General features: G+C 37.8%; 1 protein-coding gene across 2 annotated transcripts in view; it reads right to left on the reverse strand.

Annotated features, from left to right (window-relative positions):
• Positions 1-5,785: 5,785 nt before the first annotated feature.
• lrrtm4l2 (leucine rich repeat transmembrane neuronal 4 like 2) overlaps positions 5,786-18,985 on the reverse strand; it is a 39,075-nt gene continuing 25,875 nt past the window's right edge. For both annotated transcript variants that reach the window (XM_067414428.1, XM_067414429.1), the window contains exon 3: positions 5,786-9,341. In XM_067414428.1, the coding sequence (XP_067270529.1) occupies positions 9,276-9,341 (66 nt within the window). In that variant the 3' untranslated portion in view covers positions 5,786-9,275. The remainder of the gene's footprint in view (positions 9,342-18,985) is intronic.

The following is an 18,985-nucleotide window of genomic DNA, read 5'->3' on the forward strand; positions in this document are numbered from 1 at the left end:
CTAACCTAAATTCTAAATTATGATTAAATGGAGTCAGATAACAAGGAATCGGAATAAAATCCCTTTGCCCCGCTGAAAAGACCGAACGCGCAGCGACCTTCACCCGCCGATCGTTAGCCTCCATTGGGACGATTTGGGCGGCCTTACAAAACAAAGGTCAACATGTCCTCTGTTAAGACACCATTGCATTAAGTTCCTTTAAGAACATTCACACACAGCAGAAATCAGTGCAGTGCATGACTTCGTTACTGCTTAATCCACTAAGAAACTAAACAGCAAGCCCTGCAGATTAAGAGGAAGATGTTGGAATGACTGCAACTGTGTCACTCATATGTCTCTATAACGACACTCGTAATTAAAAGCGCATTAGTGTCCTCTCTTAAGGATGCGGGCCAGTGACAACGACAGCTTGGCAATCCATTATTCACACACCACTGCACCCGTAACTCCAGCCTCACTGTCAGAGGAGAAACTGACGAGGATCACAGCGGAGAGAGAGAAAGGGAGAAAGGGAGAAAGGGAGAGAGAGATCTCACCCCTGCAGAGAAAGAATGGAGAAACAATTGCTTCTGTTCTATGCTATTATGAAATACAGAATGGGACTGATTGGATGCCATTCGTTCTGATTAAACTTTTATATTAGGCCCACATATTTCAGAGACAGCGCCTTTCTTCCCCATCCTCCCCCTCCAAATCCTTTATGCTGTAAGTTGTCATTTAGCAGACTTTTTTTTTTTTTTTTTGAGAAGTTAAACTTGCAGTTATATCAGCTATAGTGATTATGTCCATCCATCCCATCCCTGATCTACATATAATAAGATAATAATAATAACTTTTATTTTATATAGCGCTTTTAAAAGTAAATTCTCAGAGCACTTCACATTTGTAAAATCAAGACAGATAAAACAGGGATGGTAAACACAATATTAAAAATAATAATAATAATAATAATAATTAAAAATAAATAAAATAATAATAATAAATAATAACAATTAAAAAAAAAAGACATAGCAAACTCATAAAATACATCTCTTAACCAACCACAGGAAATCCCTTTCACCCAAATGCTTCCTTAAAATAATACGTTTTGAGAAAGGATTTAAACATATTCAAGGATGGTGCATTTCTAATGTTGGCAGGCAGATAATTCCATAATTTAGGGGCAACTGCAGAGAACGCCCTATCACCCATTTTTTTTTGGTGCGTTACCGGAACAACTAAAAGACCAGCGTCGGCCGAGCGTAGATTACGTGTCGGAATGTAAGGTGTTAAAAGCTCAGAAATATATTGAGGAGCAAGTCCATTTAATGCCTTGTATGTCAGCATAAGGATCTTAAAATCAACACGAAACTTCACCGGTAGCCAGTGCAAGGTCTCTAAAATAGGTTTTATATGATCTCTATGTCTTGTCCTAGTCAGAATACGTGCAGCAGAATTTTGTACCCATTGAAGCTTGTGCAAAATAGATTTTGATGCACCTGCTAACAAGGCATTACAGTAATCAATTCTGGAGAAAACCAGAGTATTTATTAATTTTTCAGCTACAGGAAAAGACAGCATGGACCGTAATCTGGATATATTTCTGAGATGGAAGAAAGAAACTTTAACAGTATTACGTACATGAAGTTCAAATGTTAGATTAGAATCGAAAATTACTCCCAGATTTTTTAATTTAGATTGGAACTGTATAACAGAGCCATCCACCTGCAAGGCTCCCGGTTTCACTCTGCGTAACTGGTAGGGCGAACCAATAAGCAACACTTCTGTCTTATCACTATTTAGACATAGAAAATTTGCAGACATCCAATTCTTTATATCTGTGATACAGTCAGAAAGATGTGCAGCAGACAAAGTAACATCAGAATTTGAGTGAATGTATATCTGGGTGTCATCAGCATAAAAATGGAAATCGAGACCAAGAGACCTCAAAAGTTGGCCAAGAGGAAAAATATAAAGGCTAAAAAGTAAAGGACCTAAAATTGAACCCTGAGGTACACCATATTTTACCAAGCCAACCTTAGATCTGCAGCCACCCAGCACAACAAATTGTTAGCACAACAAATAAGTGCATCTTAACACAACTGGAGGGCAAAATTGGATGACAAAACCTAAAACTGCATTCGGGTTTGGAATGACAATCAAATAATTATTATTTTTTTTATATATATTAGCACAAAGTGAAATGGCGTTATTGTGCGGCCATAGTTCTACAGGATTCCGATCAGTCAGCAGCTTGTATTTATAATATCCACAAATCACAGTCTTTCAGGAAAAGTATTACTTTTATTTTTTCTAAAGAAACGCAGTAACATACATATCGCAGATACAGATAAAAATACAGATATCAACATATCTTTACCTCTGGACCAGGAGTTAAGTCTGTACACATGAACATAGCAAGCGTTATGTCTATGTTTTTGGTGATATTCGTATGAAATGCACACTGCAAGGCACAGCCAGGTGTGGACTAAGATCACAGAGAATGGTGAACATACAAAAGCAGAGTTTGTCACAGTGTGCTCGATGGATCCTCGTAATGGATTCTTAATTAAGGGATGTTCCAGGTCTAATAAATGGATTACCAGGGAAAATTACTTCAGACCTTCAGTTTGTACAAACAAGCACAAGGTGCATTTACCTCAATGCACTTACAGTGGTATGTTGTCGGGTAAGGCATTGGACAAGGATACATTTTAAAATACACAATTTTGAAAGTAGTGACAAGACATAATGTGCGGTTTCACAGAAAGGGCTTAGATTAAGCGGATTAGGCCTTAGTTCAATTAGTTTTTATTACTTTTGTCCATCTTGAGACAAAACAATGGCACTGAGATTATTTTAACATATGTCAGTGGAAGTCTTTCAGTCTTGGACTAGCTTTAAGCATCTTCAGTGAAACCGGGGAATGTGTTATCTATGTTATGTGTTAATGAGAGAGAGAGAGAGTTTCTGTACAAAGTTATATCCAATATAAAACTCCTCAAACCTTCAGAATGATTTCCACTGTAAGTGCATCAATGGAAACAAGATCAAGCTGGTCTCATGTTGTTAACCAGGGTCAATACTGCTGCTCCCTATACACAAATTACACATTTTCTAGAAAGCAAAATTCTTTTTTTTAGCCATCCTGCCGTCCAAGACTATGTTATGAAAGGAAACATTAGATGAAAGTGGACAGACCTCAGATTTGGTCACTAAAGCGACTTACAAAAGAAGTACCTCACGAGCAATTTGTCATGAACCTATATGTTCAGTCTTCCAGTGTAAAATGAAAGGTTTTTTTTACCTTTTCACAATTGAATGAGAACCGGTGCTATTGAACTTCAAAAAATGAAAGAAAAAAATGCTTAATTCATACGAGGTGTGGACTGGTGTGTTTGTAATATCCTATTCAATCCTATAGTCCTCTCTGAAGCCATGATAACAATGCATCAGAGGAAGTGAAATACAAAATGCACAAATCACATTAAACTTGTTTTGTCCTTTTTGGAGCAGCGGTTCCTATTTGAATGAGACAGCTCGATATCTTACAGTTTAGATCTGATTCAGTTGGATCATTTGTACAAATCAATGTCTTTCTGTGGTTGAGATCATGTCACAGAAGCTGCCGATAGACTTTAACTTGTCTTGAATCTGGAAACATTCCTTAAACTTGCTCTAAAATTATCCTGTGAGTGTTTCTTATGACAAAAGGGAATGTTTCTTGTATTAAAGTAAAGGAGGAGCAGTTTATCCTTTGCACAAAAACTCACAGGCACTCGGATTGTCAGTGCAGTTATCCTCCCCTCTGTCTCCTGGTTTTAATGTCCACATAGAGCCTCACTGTGCATCACTGGCCCGGTACATGGCTTACTTTTCATTGGGACCCAAAATCACTACAAAGATATGTTTCTATTTAGCATTTTTAGTCTAATTTGATAAATGTTTTTCATTTCAAATGACATTCTAAACATGACAAATTGAGTGGAAGTTTAATTAAAAAGATGACCTGAAATCTTAACATTAAGGTCAATGGCATTCACTTGCATTAATGACCTGGAAATCAGAGACCTGATGAAACTATTGGACGGGTATGTTTTGTTTCCTGTGACTTCAAGGGTAAGTCACCCAAAAATGAAAATGATCCCATATTTTATTCACCCTCAAGCCATCCTAGGAGTATATGACATTCTTCTTTCAGATGAATACTAATTGAGTTATATTAAAAATGTCCTGGCTAATCCAAGCTTTATAATGTCAGTGAATGGAAAAATCAAAAATGTCAAAAAAGTGCATCCATGTATTATAAAAGTAATCCATATGACTTTGAGGGTTAATAAAGACCTTCTAAAGTGAATTGATGGGTTTGAGGAAGAAAAATATCCATAATTAAAACTTAATTAAGTAAAATATCTAGCGTTCTCCAGACCAGTCTTCAGTATTCAATTTACACCGAAAATATAGCGCATCTCGCGGTTCAAAACACTTGTACTACGTCCTAGCTATACGCTTGCCTGAAAGAAAAATGTCATATGCACATAGGATGGCTTGAGGGTGTGAAAATCATTGGGTCATTTTAATTCTTGGGTGAACTAAGGCTTTAATTCTTACACTCTAGAATTACTCTCTTTTTCAAACTCTAATAATGCTGGGTTGAAAATGAACAAACCCAGAATTTTTTTTTTTTTTAACCCAGTCAATAGGGTGTTTTAAACCAACGGTTGGGTTAAATGTTTACCAAAAATAATCCAATTACAGGATTAAAACAACCCAATTGCTGGTTTTGTCCATTTTCAATCCAAACTTGGGTTGTTTTTAACCCAGCATTTTTTAGAGTGTATTGATTCTTTTTTCCCCAGGTTTTAATGGGTAAAATAATCCCAGGTTTTCATTGTTTAATTGTGAACTTTTGGACCTCTGAATATTTTAGCAACACAAATTTGGGTTAAGACTTACTCGTGTCGCGTTTCCACCGAATTACCCTGAACAATTTGTCCCAGGAATTCTCCCCCAACTCCCCCCCCCGACCTCTGCTGTCTGCTTTTTCGTCACAGTTTAAAGTACTGTGAAGATCATGCAAATTAGTCCTTTTAGTAGGACTGTACGCAACTTTCTAGTTCCTGCTGGCTTTCATCCTCGCATATAAGCTTAATAAAGCCTGAACCTCGTCATCGGTCGTTTTTTTTAAAACTCCATTGTTGATTCTAATAGCAAGCAAACTCTTATTCACCCACCACAACATACTTTTAAAAATGGTGGTTGAAATGAAATGCTTCATGTAGTCAAAATTCAGCATGAACTCAACCAGTCAGCATGTTCAATGCCCAAGTTCTGAACTTTGAAAAAAGTACTACCTCATGAGCAGGGACTTTCTGAGGGGAACTTCATTTAGACCCTGGTCGCTGCGGTCGTGTACCACCCGAAAGTCTATAGTTTCTGGGAAAAGTTCCTACAGTGGAAACGCAGCTATATACATGCATTGGAATCCAAAACATCCCCCAAAAGAGTTTTCTGATGCCACTTGAATTTCGAATTTTGAATAACAGTTTATAAAGACAAATCCACAGAATATAACATCTCAGCATATGTCTTAAATAAGAACATAAATAATAACAATGCTTTGAAAATCCTTTTTTTTCCACACACAGCACATAATGTGAGGATTATTTTAGAGTGCAAAACTGTCCAATTTGCCCCTGACCCTGTTCACACAGGAGCTCTAAACTCAAATCTTCACTGTCTGTCCACTTCAGATCAGTCATAATGTTACAGGACCTTGAACATGTTAAATGTTGCCCCCCTGCATTTTCATCATCAGCTTAGTTTTGCTTTAGAAACCAAATGCCTTTGTACTTTCAGAGAAATGGATAAGTAACAGAAATATGCATTCATATTGAAAATCCTCAGAGAATATGTACGATCCTTTTAATCTGACCAAAAAGAAGACCAGTTCTTCTCTTCATCACGCTTTAGATCGAGAGGCATGATCAAGCACCTTTTTTATGTATTTATTTTTATTATACCGTGTACCTATTTCTGAAAAAGCAATAAATCATGGGAGAGCCTTTCTCATTTTTTGAGATTTCTTTCAATTGTTTGGCTAGCTCTTCAAGAGCATGTGAAATGATACTAAGTAAATTGCACAGAAACCCCCGCAGTCAGACCATCCTGCCAATGACATTGATAGATTGTGTGTTCTTGGCAGATGCACTTCTCCCTAAGAGGATCTGATAACAAGACTTTAAGGGTAGGCATTTCTCACTAAAGGACAGATGATAGCACACCATTATGTGGTTTGCTTTACATATGTTCTCAGCCGAGTTTGCATAGGCAAACATAACTATCACTATTACTTAGAATTAAGAGCCGTTTTAGCATGTGACTCATCTCTTTGCGGTTAATACGCAGTATTTGTACTTCGGACATAATAACACAAATCATGTGTCGAGGAGAGCAGTGCTATTGCGTTTCTAAGTGATCTGACTTATGATTTCCGCCTCTCAGATGATAAAACAAGCAAAACGTTCCCAAGGATATAGAAAAAAATACCCAAGCCTTTAATCTAGAGATCAGAAAATCATAGAGACTTGCATATGGGCCTTTTATGGCGGTGCAATAACCCAGAACACTCGTATAACAATGCACTAAAACCCTTTTGCAACTGCATAGCAATGTCCTTGCTGGGTTGTTTTGCATGTACAAGCATCACATTTTCCTGTTAGTATAACCTCCAACTCAAATCCAGCTCGCTTTAGCCAATAACCTTGACCGATAACAGTAACCATGTGCTTTGCTATTGCAGGTTTCATTCTCATTCAGCAAGTTACTTGCTAAAGACACTGCATATGCTAACCAATTATGATGGACGTAATTATAATGATTATACAACAATTAAGGGGGCTTTTGGACAGATGGCAGTGCGTGTGCATAATCCTTCCAGTGGCTTTCTGTCCATTTCCATTTCCATTCATTCATTGATTTACTGGCTACATTAATGTATGGGTTTTTCCTCCTGTTGCACAAACACACTTGTTACTCGTGGCTTGTTTCAGCTGTACTTGATAATACGCTACCATTCAAATGTTTGGGGCCGGCAAGATTTTTTACGTGATCCTTCAGAAATCATTCTGAATTTGTTCGGCAAATCTCCTCATAGTGCAGAGAAGGGAAATGGTAATGATATTAATGTAGATGGTTGCAGTGGATATCTTAGAAAGGTTTTATGTCAGTGGTTCTCAACATTGAAAATCATGTGGTGACCTGACGTGATGTCTAAATTGTTAATCATACAAAGAGCAAATAAAAATTGTCCTTAAATTCAATCTTTAAAACGTAGTACCGTTTACATTTCCAAAAAATGCTAAGGCCTGACAATATGCTAAACTATTAACTCTTTCCCTACCATTGACGGAAATTTCAATCATTTGTGAGACTGCTTCCCTGCCATTGATATTTTTGATATCATATTTCCGTGTTCTCACTGTTATACTGTAGGGGGGGATATTACACATCTTCTGAAAGTGTACTGAATCTCCCGATCAAAACACATGTGAAGAAGAAGCAGACACAAGTGATATCATCTGAAAGCAGATGTAAAATAATGCGATCATCAACATTATCAGCATATAAATGTTAATGAATGAAATGTGACCCAGGATGAGCTATAATGCTGAGAAGAATTGTGGGTGTTGATGGACTCGATGTAGTCTCCATCTGTGTTTCTCATCGTTCTGAGGCCTTTCTGGATGTAGTCGCATTCTCAACTTTTTGCTTAAAATGTTTTTATTTAGATTTTTTTTTTTATTAAACTTACCAAAATTCAAGTATTGATAAAGCATCGAATGCATGAAGCTAGATGTTATTGTTGTTGTTTAAAATATATTCTTTCTTGTGATATATTTCATATTTAGATATTCATTCAACAAAATATACTGGGGGCCATGACACTTGTGAAAATGAGCAAACATGCTAACGACGGCTGGCAATTCAGAAACGCTATTAAAAATGAATAATTTTGGTTTCTAAAGTATGATGCTGTCACCAGACAAATAAAACACATTGTGGTAAATGCAAACCCTGTGACCCGTATTTAACATAGTCATATTTTCTTTAGGTTTTATGGTTTTTGAGGGAATGTCATGTACCCTTTACATTTTGTCTAGCAGATGAATTTGTACCAAAATACCATAGAGTTTGATTGCACACACCTTTGACACCAAAAACATTTATTTTGCTCTCTTGACCTATGCATGATAATATCGTTAGCTGCATTTATATTATTTATTGTCTACGGCCCTGTTCAGAACAGATCGGCGGCCCATCATTTGAGGACCACCGTTTTATGCTATGCCAATTTTGCAGCACAACTGGTTGTTGTAGAAAATGTCCAGGTTGTTGATGGTTTGATCAGTGGCTGTAGATGTTGGGTGGGAAGAAGGCATCCTGATGCATGTGTTTCAAAAATCTCTCTTTGATTAATCACGTATGGATGATATGGTGCTCATACAAAATAGGACAAAAATCCAGGAAAAAGCATGGAAATTCCAGCTTTAAACAGAACCGAAAAAGAAAACAAAACACATCCACAGCACACATACTATAGCCACAATTCAACTCTCCTGTGGTGAGTCCACGTTCAGCCAGGGTTGAAATCAAATCACAGTAGGAACTCGCGATGAGGTTGCACTCCTTACAAACAGGCTTTTTTCATTATGTTTTCACAGCAGTCAAAAATATGTTCCGTTGTTATGTTGTTCCCGGAAACATTCTCGTGGGCTGTGCTCAATTGAGCAATTACCGTCCACTGATCACGAGAGACGTTTTCAATGGTTCGGCATGAATACATCACTACACAACACAAAGGGATGAACAGGACGGGGAGGTTGGAGGAAGTCGGACGGTAGGTGTTGATTCCTTGGGGAGAGCAGGCAGTAGCTATCATACAGCAACAATGGCAGCGGCGAGAAACATTTTGCTGGTTCATTATGGTTAGATTTGCCTTGCGTGCTTGCTAGCCCCATTGTGGGGGACAATGTTTATTGTTGGTTGAAGTTACAACCAAACCGGTTCGGCTCGAGGACAGGGCGTCAAATTAATGCTGTATCTACTTGCTTCACTTTTAAAAGGGTCCAAAATGAGGGGTCGAGGATGTGTGCCGCCCGTTCAGCCTAATTCTTTGCAGATCCCGCTCCTTTTGTGTTGTGAAAATTCTCAGTGCTGAAGCAAAATCCGGGAAAGGCTTTATCTGAGCCACTGCGGATCATAATGGGCAGTGGCACGTTTTCTCACGGGCCCCCTCAGTGAATTGTGGGTATGTCTCCCATCCAGGTCCCCGGTAGTGGTCTGGGATACGTGTATGCATTCTGTGAAAACAATCGAGAAAGAATTAGGTTTACATGACAAATATAGCATTGTAATGGGCACTTTTCCAGCACAATTGGAATGCACTAAGCATGTTGTTTACACCCAGACTCAATGCAGCCAGACAAATTAGCTTTCAAATGTGTTTAATTTGATAGCGTCCCCAAGATGATGTTTCTTGTGCAAACAATCCTTTGCTTTTAATCGAGCTATGCAGTCTTAGACTCTCATTGAGGAATCAATTAACTGTCACAACTCTGTACTTGGTATCTTTCTTCCTGCAGCCAGGAACATTTTTAAAAAGCATGTCTTTTTCCAATTAACTTCTCGCGAGGTGAACGGCTCACTTAATTCACATAAACATGTTTCACATCCGCTCATCTTCATGTCGAGAGTAACCTGTGCTGCGCTGCGAACGGCTCTTCATGTTCAAAATAATAATTAAGCATTAAAACGATCCCTTCTGGTAAAGAAGCCATGCATGCTTGATCGTTTTGCATTAAGTGCAAGTTATTGCATGCATACAAATCATCTGCAGTGGTTTCGTGTCTTCTCAGAAGCATGCCGTTTGTTCCCTGCAATGTTCTCTCATCCAGCCAACAATCTTTTTTGTGTAATTATGTGCCAAACGGAGGAGTTTACACGCTGCTTATTTTTTGCAGTGTTGAATATATGATATTCATTCTGTGTGAAGACACAAAAACAGTAGGGGTCTAATCTCTCATCGCAGAGCTCCACAGAGTTGTAATTATTGAGCTTATGAATAAATCATCTTTCATGTCTCGCAGAGTGGACCGAGTGGGATTTAGTATCCATGTTTGTCCTGAGCTGAACGCAGAGAGGAAGGCGTACTTCATATAAGGTAATATAGCAAGTAAGAGCGTGACTTTGTTTCTAGTGGTGTTATATAGACTACATAGGCAATCATGTGCAGGAAACATATGCAGAATATGTTGACACGATCAAACAAATTAGGAAAGTCAGAGTGTTATTAAGTGTAAATAACTGGCCTTGAGTAGACTGGCCGCTTGCTGTGTTCAGACGAAACGCCGGTTTCATCACTTGCCCACCGCTGCACCGACCCAAACACATCTACACATCAACCCAAAAAGAGTTCAGATGGCACGCAAGAGCTTGCTAGTAGCCTATACACTGAGTTTCAATTCATTTTTGAGACACCCTCCACGGAAAGGAAAATGGGATGGCAGAAAGCGACATCCTGTTTGTTTCCTTTATTTTACGTAAGCACAGTAATGTGTCTTACTCTTATCTGTAGTCGGCGTAGTATTTAAAATAGTTTCCGCTGATATCATGAGACAAAAATCATTTGGCATTGTGCCGATTTGCGTCGTGGAAGTCTCACTATAGACCAGTGATGAAATATGCGTGTCCTGGAAATGTGAAGCCGCAGGTGCCGCTTCACTCGCTGTCTCCTCATGGAAAGATGAAGTAGGCTGTTTTTCTCCATCTCGCTCATCTTTCAGCGATTTCTTGATAAAGCGTAATATTGAACTTTGTGCATCACGCCATTGTCACTGCATGTTAATGAAATCTCTCGTGCAAAGAAAATGACAGCGTAGGTACATCATCCAGATGCGCCAATCACTAGAGCAAGGCAGAAAAATATCTATCTGTCTGTCTTTTAAACTTTTTTCTAAAGTGATGTGGAGGAGTATAATTGCTGTAAGCCTAATTCAAACTCTTAATACTCATATGAGCACCACTGGAGTGTGTCAGGCTATGTGTGTTTATCTCAACTCCAACTGTGTGTTTGGCGTTTTGAGATTTCTTTGATAGTTATAAATCACTCAGACCTCAGAGATAACCACTAGGACTCTTTTCACCTCGGTGGAAGATGCTTCACTAATGGCTTTTTAATTTGCACCTCATCACTCCTGCAATTGAGGTTTTCCAGACGGAGAATGGATGGCGCTCACCTTAACATTGATTAGTCTTCCCCGGAGACTCGAAATGAGCCTGTCCATCACCCGTACTCATTTCTGTACAAAATAGCAATTATTATCATAATGCCAGCTCTGGATAGTTATAAATGCACCCCAGTAGCGTCTGCACTCATGCGTGCTAACATGTGCTTGTGTTTGTATGCAAACTTGCCCTTGATTTATCAGCCTTTGTGAACAGAGGACAGCAGCTCCACGAGAAGCGAGCCAAACACCGCCTCACATAAATGTGCACGCATATAAATCTTGATGGCCACTCCACCTCTCTGCCTGTACAATAGAATCACGAGTCATGCGGTGAAGCAAATTAACTGATGGGCCACATAAATTCTTATGATGACAAATAAAAATGTCAAAATCAACTCTTGGCTAGGTTTAAACACATTTCATATAACGTGGCAGATGGATGGAATGAATCAAATGGTAGAGAGAAAGGAAAGGTTGAAGCTCTTTCATATCTCAAGAGTCTTATAGAAGTATATAATTATTAGCCACTTTTTCTGTCAACATGTATCAGATGTTTCTCCTAAAATTCCTTAGGAAAATACTCATAAATGAACCAACAGGACTGTCAAATATATCAAAATATATGACAAACTCATTTAAATCAGTTTAATGCAATTTAAGTAAAAATGACTTAAAAATGATCCAACTTAAAAATGTAAGGCAGCAACATTTTGTTTTGAGCTATTAAACTTAGATAGCAGAATGTGAGGGAATTGTTTGTTCATATTGATATCTCTGATTTTTCATCGCAGACTTTTTATTTGCAAATCTGAACACAATTTGAGACATTGCTGAAATCTGTTCTGAGGAGATTTTGTTACAATTTTGAAATTGGACTGGACTGCCAAATTCATTTCAAACCTGCATGCTTTGATTGTCCATGGAATGCAATGGGAATTTTGAAGAATCTTCAACAACAAAAGTTCATAATAGCCGAACTGTACAACATTAAATAGGTAAATATGGCTCTTTCATGCTTATACTTTTCTTTTGAAATCAAATGATAGCATGTGAAAGGAAAGGATTTATAATCTTCCCCTCTAAAGCTCAAAAAACCGAGCCATATGATCACGCAACGCAGCATCGTGTAGTTTCAGAAGACCTAAATTTTGACCTATCTGGCTCTTTTAATCTTTTATTCTGCGTGACATGTATAACGTAAAAAGGGACAAAAGGACGCGTAAGTTCTTTTACTTTCCTCAGGGAAAGAATGGGAGAGGAATTACAATAAAAGAGTTGTGCAATGCATGTGCAATCATACCTCATTTGTAGCAAGTTTATTTTTACATTATTCCACTTTGAATCAGATCCCAGAGGTGATTGCATGTATGTGCACATGGCGTTTACACACCCACAGCATCCACTCATACTCCATCAGGTAACATCGAAATGGGGAAAACAGAGTGAAATGAGTATGTAGGTCATGCAACAATTTCCTTTTTGACGGCTCTGATGCCAGTATGCAAATGCTCACCCAGGGGGGTCGTAAAGGTTTGGATCTGTATAATTGTCTCTATTACTAGCAGGAGAATGACTTTTATATGTCAAATGTTGGTAATTGCTGAAAAAAAAAAATTTGACAAGCATCTGCAGGGAGAGATGGTGATATGTTCACACTGCTGTGACATTCTCAGAGGGGAAATTTCAAGAAAAAGTTTAACTGCACTTTTAAGTTCCCCTTTTGTGAAAGAAGGCAAATGTGGAACAGCTTGTTAACTGTGAATAACCGAATCAAGTTAAATAAGTTCCACAATTGCAGGCGTGCTGATAACTGAGAGAGAATTTTGACCTTTTAAAGATGTACATTCAAAGCTGACTGCAGAAAAGACTCTTTTGCTTGCTGATTAGACTGCAATTCTGTTTCTTTAATGCTGTTTGGATTTTAAAACGGGCTATGTTTGACAGGGAATACTAGTACAACTGTGCTGTAGTGTTGCCACTTTACTGGAACCTTGAAAAATATCGATATTCAATATCATTATTATTATTATTATTATTATTATTATTATTATTATTATTATTATTAATGATAATAATTATTCTTAGTATACATAAGTTAGACAAACAAACAAAGTTCCACTTTCTTATGTACTTATAATATAACTTAATGGGGTCCTATAATGCCCCTTTTTACAAGATGTAAAATAAATCTCTGTATGCGTTTATGTGAAGTTTTAGCTCAAAATAGCCCACATATCACATTGTCACGTTTTGAGGGTGAGCAAAAACATGCAGTTTTGTGTGTCTCTTTAAATGCAAATGAACTGGTGCTCAGGGCGGAGCTTCAAGAGCTTGTGTTAGCAGCTCTGATTCCCTGTTCAGCCTGTTATGTTCAATCTGAAGTGAGATGATGGATAGTCAAGAAGAAGTGAAAACATGTAGAATGTGACAGGACGTTTCTGAATGGTTAGTTGATCATCTTATATAGCTGATGCGAAGATAACTCTCTTTAAGTCATTGATTAGCATATTCTGTAATGATAATCTATAAATCGCTCAGGTGGGAACTGTTGTAAGATGCCTTCAGATTCAGTGAATGAAAAAGCATGAAGATAGAACAGTTTAGAATAGTTTAGTTTAATTATGGCTATAACTTATGTTGTCATCTTGCTTTTATGACATGCTATTGAACTTGTGTTATGTACTGTATTGCAATAAACGTGAAAAGACGAATGACATCTTGAGCAGACTCCTGCTGTAACTCCTCCATGGCCATGCGTGTACCTAGGGGCAGGGTTTATGTACATTTTAGGGTTAGGGATGTCATTTTACTTTGCTTTTGAAAGTAAACATCTTTAAATGTGTGTGTGTGTGTGTGTGTGTATATATATATATATATATATATATATATATATATATATATATATGTGTGTCTTTATGTTTACTTTCAAAAACAAAGTAAAATCATTCACTGGCTTACCTGGTGATTACGAGTAAATGTCGGGGTAAGACACATCTGGCCAATGGGTGGAGTTTTTACACCAATTTGACACTGGGAGAATGAAGGGATGTGTTTTAGTTTGTGGATGTATTTTTCATGCTCCATGGCAGGCGGGGTGGACATATAGTTACTTGACATGTTCAATCTTATTCACGCCTGCCGGTGGTGTACGGACATTGCTTTGTGCCACTATTATGTATTGAAGTCTATGGGACGTCTAGTTTATTTTCCCCTAAAAAGGGTGGTGATGAAATTGACAGTTAAGTTCCCAGATGTGGCAGTAGGTTTTATTTGTCTGTGGTGATGATGATGTAATAGGTAGGTGTGGCTCTGAGGCTCCGCCTTCTCTAACGTGAACATTTTCTCCAGTTCATTTCTTCTGTTTAATCAATCAAGGTCAGACGTCAGCAGTAAAACCATGAATTCACAGAGTCACTTTATAGTAGAAGTGAATTCTGAAGTTGCAATTCTAATTGATATTCACTGGCACAGTTTTTTTTCTCCAAGTTTAATACTTGAGAGAGAATATTGAGGTCTTAACCAGTAGCTAGTAGTTCACTCAAACTTTTAGTCATGAAATCCTTATTTCTTCTGTGGAACACATAGATAGATAGATAGATAGATAGATAGATAGATAGATAGATAGATAGATAGATAGATAGATAGATAGATAGATAGATAGATAGATAGATAGATAGATAGATAGATAGATAGATAGATAGATAGATAGATAGATTTCATTCACACATTCACTTTTATTCTACGGAAATATATCAGTCGTTCAGAAAAATAATTCATTTGTGTTCCATGGAAAAAAGAAAACTAAACGAGAAACCCTGAATATGAGAATTAGCCTTCTGTTTAATTAGCCACTGGGTCGAAGGTGCAGGCAAATCCTCCCTTTCTCTGATGAAGTCTCATCGCAGTGTGATATAAATAGCCTCAACATCCTGCCGCACAGTTTGTTTTTAATCTGCACCTTTAATCCAAGATGGATTCTGCTCTATGCTTCTCTGCTCACTTTAATTTCCTCACTTGCTCCTTAAAGAGTTTATAGAGAGAGGAGACCATAAGGGCAGTAATGAAGCGATTGTGCCAATGGATTTCTCTAATAACGGAGGACTTCCTCTAACCTGTGAGCTCAACTGTCCCTCAAGCTCTACACCTCTGCTGTCACACGGAGTGTGTGTGTGTGTGTGTGCAGGCATGCGCATATACTGAGAGGGCAACTGCGTTCAGCAGAAAGGGGTGTTAAGTTTCTATCTTTATCTGATGGAGCAAAACGGAGGAGGAGAAACATTAATGGTTGCATTATGTCAGAAGAACAGGAGAAGCGAGAGCTACAGCAAGTACAGAGACGTTGACGACCTAGCGTTGATACAATGAACGTATTGGCAAATAAAAAGTTTTCCAAATTAGCGCATCATTTGCAAGATACTCCTGTGTTTTGTTTGAGACTAGATATCCATGAGAAGAATTGGATTGTTTTTTCAAGGCTTGTTTCTGTGAAATAATCACTACTCACTATACCTAAAAAAAAAAAGTATACTGATTATGAAGTCTGTGCACATTTCTTTAGAGGTTTGTCTTTTCATAAGCACTGAAGCGGACCGGCACTACTGTGCAATAACAGTGTTTTGGTCTATTATTTGTGGTATGAACTATTTGAAATAAAGCACCCCCAATCAGAACATTTAAACAAAACAAACTGTGGTTTGTAATTTTATGGTCAGACAGTCTCTTCCTTGTATGTATGTGGTTCCTGGTCCATAATCTGGGCTAGTCTGGATGTGACTAGGTGCAATTTGCTCCTCGGGGAAGAGTTTTGGGCGTAACAGCAGAACCTGATTTCACCAAGTGCAACATGTTCCTGAATCAGCATCTGGAACAACATTCCAATAAATCAATCAGGTTCGAGTGACACGTTTGCAGTTTATGTCAAATTTAGGCTTACAAACTTTGTAACCTGGTGTATAGAGTAGTATTGCATCCTTCATATCTCCAAAAAGTCTTTAGTTTTATTATATTTATAAAAGAAATATAGGCTGTACCGAGTCTTTCCGGAAAAAAAACGAGCGGCTGGAGGCGTATCGAGTGGGCGGAGCTAAAGAATGATGAGCGCACACAAAGAGGTGACGTCCTCAAGCGTGGAGAAACCCATGGCTATCGATCTCAGCTAATAGATATGATCCAGAATCAAATCTGAGGCAGAAATAAATTGAACAGAAGAAACAGCAACAGCAGGACGTCCGTCTCTGTGGTATGTACTGTATTTAGTGGCCTGTCAACATTTGTGTGTCTTTACTCGCAGTTTATGAGGACATGATTCGGTTTATGGACTATTGTATGCGACTAAACCTTAGCAGTAGCAAGCAAAACGGTTTTGCACGTCACGAGGCTGACTCCAGCTCCTTTTTCGCCAGCTCCTTATTCACCGAACTGTCCGTTCCACCTTAAAATGTGAGAGATTTAATGTTATGTCCTTTTTGTTCTTTATTAGAAGATATCAATTACTTCATTCTGACAATTCATCTGTCAAAAATCTCTAACGAAATCCTGCATTATACATTTTTTTATGGGTTATTGTTGAAATGTCATAATTGGAGGTGGCATTATTTTATTATTTCAAACGTTCTCAAAAAAACGAGCACGTAGAGGGATAGATAAGTTCATTCTCTAACGAAATCAGGCTTTACAATATTTTCTGATGTGTAGTTGTTGAAATATCATTCCCAGAACATGCCTTCCCATGCAACTGTGCCGACAAAGCATCCTGGAGGTGGCATTATTTTATTATTTCAAAAGTTCTCAAAAAAACGAGCACATAGAGGGATAGATAAGTTCATTCTTTACCGAAATCCTGCTTTACAACATTTTCTGATGTGTCATTGTTGAAATATCATACCCAGAACATGCCTTCCGTGAACTGTGCCGACAAAGCATCCTTGAGGTGGCATTATTTTATTATTTCAAAGGTTCTCAAAAAAACGAGCATGTAGAGGGATATATAAGTTCATTCTCTAACGAAATCCCTCATTACAACATTTTCTGATGTGTAAGAATTTAATCGATTTCAAGCAGAAAGATGTTTCACCACTGGATTATCCCGTTATTTGTAGGTAGAATATGATATATTAGGCATATTCTATATTCTATGTATTCTATATGTTAGGCAACATGACCCGCCATTAATGACAAGTCATTATAATTAGTGCCATAGATTCGTTGTCTGGATCCCTCTTCCGCTGGGAGACTTCTGAACATGCGTATAAATAGTACGAGTGTGCAATGTCATGGAATGTATACGCCAAAACTCATTTTGCCGTGTATATGATACGCTGTTTTTTGCGTACATATGATACGCACTTTATTGCGTATTATACCTACGAACCCCCTACCCCACTACCCTAAACCTACCCAAGCGCGTGTCATATATACGCCATAAAGTGCGTATCATATGCACGCGAAAAACAGCGTATCATATGCACGCCAAAATGAGTTTTGGAGTAGAGGCCTACGTATTTATTGACTTGTTTCTAAAAAAAAGTTTTTGACTGTTAATTGTGTTATGTTAATTATATTGTTTGTGTTTATAATAAATGATAATGAGTATGCTGCATTGTCGTAATTATTTTTTTATTGGTTAAGATGCAGGTTATGCATGGCACATAAACCTTAAAGTCCACATACAGTTGCATGGGAAGGCATGTTCTGGGTATGATATTTCAACAACTACACATCAGAAAATATTGTAAAGCCGGATTTCGGTAAAGAATGAACTTATCTATCCCTCTACGCGCTAATTTTTTTGAGAACTTGTGAAAAAATAAAATAATGCCACCTCCAGGATGCTTTGTCGGCACAGTTGCATGGGAAGGCATGTTCTGGGAATGATATTTCAACAACTACACATCAAAAAATATTGCAAAGCAGGATTTCGTTAGAGAATGAACTTATCTATCCCTCTACGTGCTCGTTTTTTTTTAGAACATTTGAAATAATAAAATAATGCCACCTCCAATTATGCTTTGTCGGCACATAACGTGGCATGTTCTGGGTATGACATTTCAACAATAACACATAAAAAAATGTATAATGCAGGATTTCGTTAGAGAATTAATGTTATTTATATACAATGAATTGTCAGAATGAAGTAATTGATATCTTCTAATAAAGAACAAAAAGGACATAACATTAAATCTCAGATGTAAACACAAATGCGAACAATGCCACACACAAAAAAGCTTACTGAAACAATCTTTTTTTTTTTTTTTACAGGTCTATATGTCTTTAGTTTAATGTAAACTGCCTTCTGAATTACAACTGCACAACTATTCCTTTAAAAATATGACCAAAAGCTCTGAGATTAGGGATTAACAGACATCCGACATTTTAAGGTGGAACGGATAGTTCGGTGAATAAGGAGCTGGCGAAAAAGGAGCTGGAGTCAGCCTCGTTTGTACATATAAATACAGTTCTGACGTACGTCGAACTTGACCGACTGAAAGGGAACAAATGCTCTGAACCCCAAGTGGATTAACACGAACTGAGAAAGTCAAAAAGAGTTTGGTTGTGCCCCGCTCTGCCCTACTTTTTCAAACAAATAACGCAAGATTCTTTTTCCCCCAATTACTGACTGGCATCAGTCCTGTCCAGATGCTGAGAGAAATCGGGATTAAAGTTACGTTCTTGCCATGTTGTAATTATCATAATTACGATATTTCAAAAGGCGTTCATGT

Source organism: Pseudorasbora parva, chromosome 13, assembly GCF_024679245.1.
Source record: "Pseudorasbora parva isolate DD20220531a chromosome 13, ASM2467924v1, whole genome shotgun sequence".
NCBI lineage: Eukaryota > Metazoa > Chordata > Actinopteri > Cypriniformes > Gobionidae > Pseudorasbora > Pseudorasbora parva.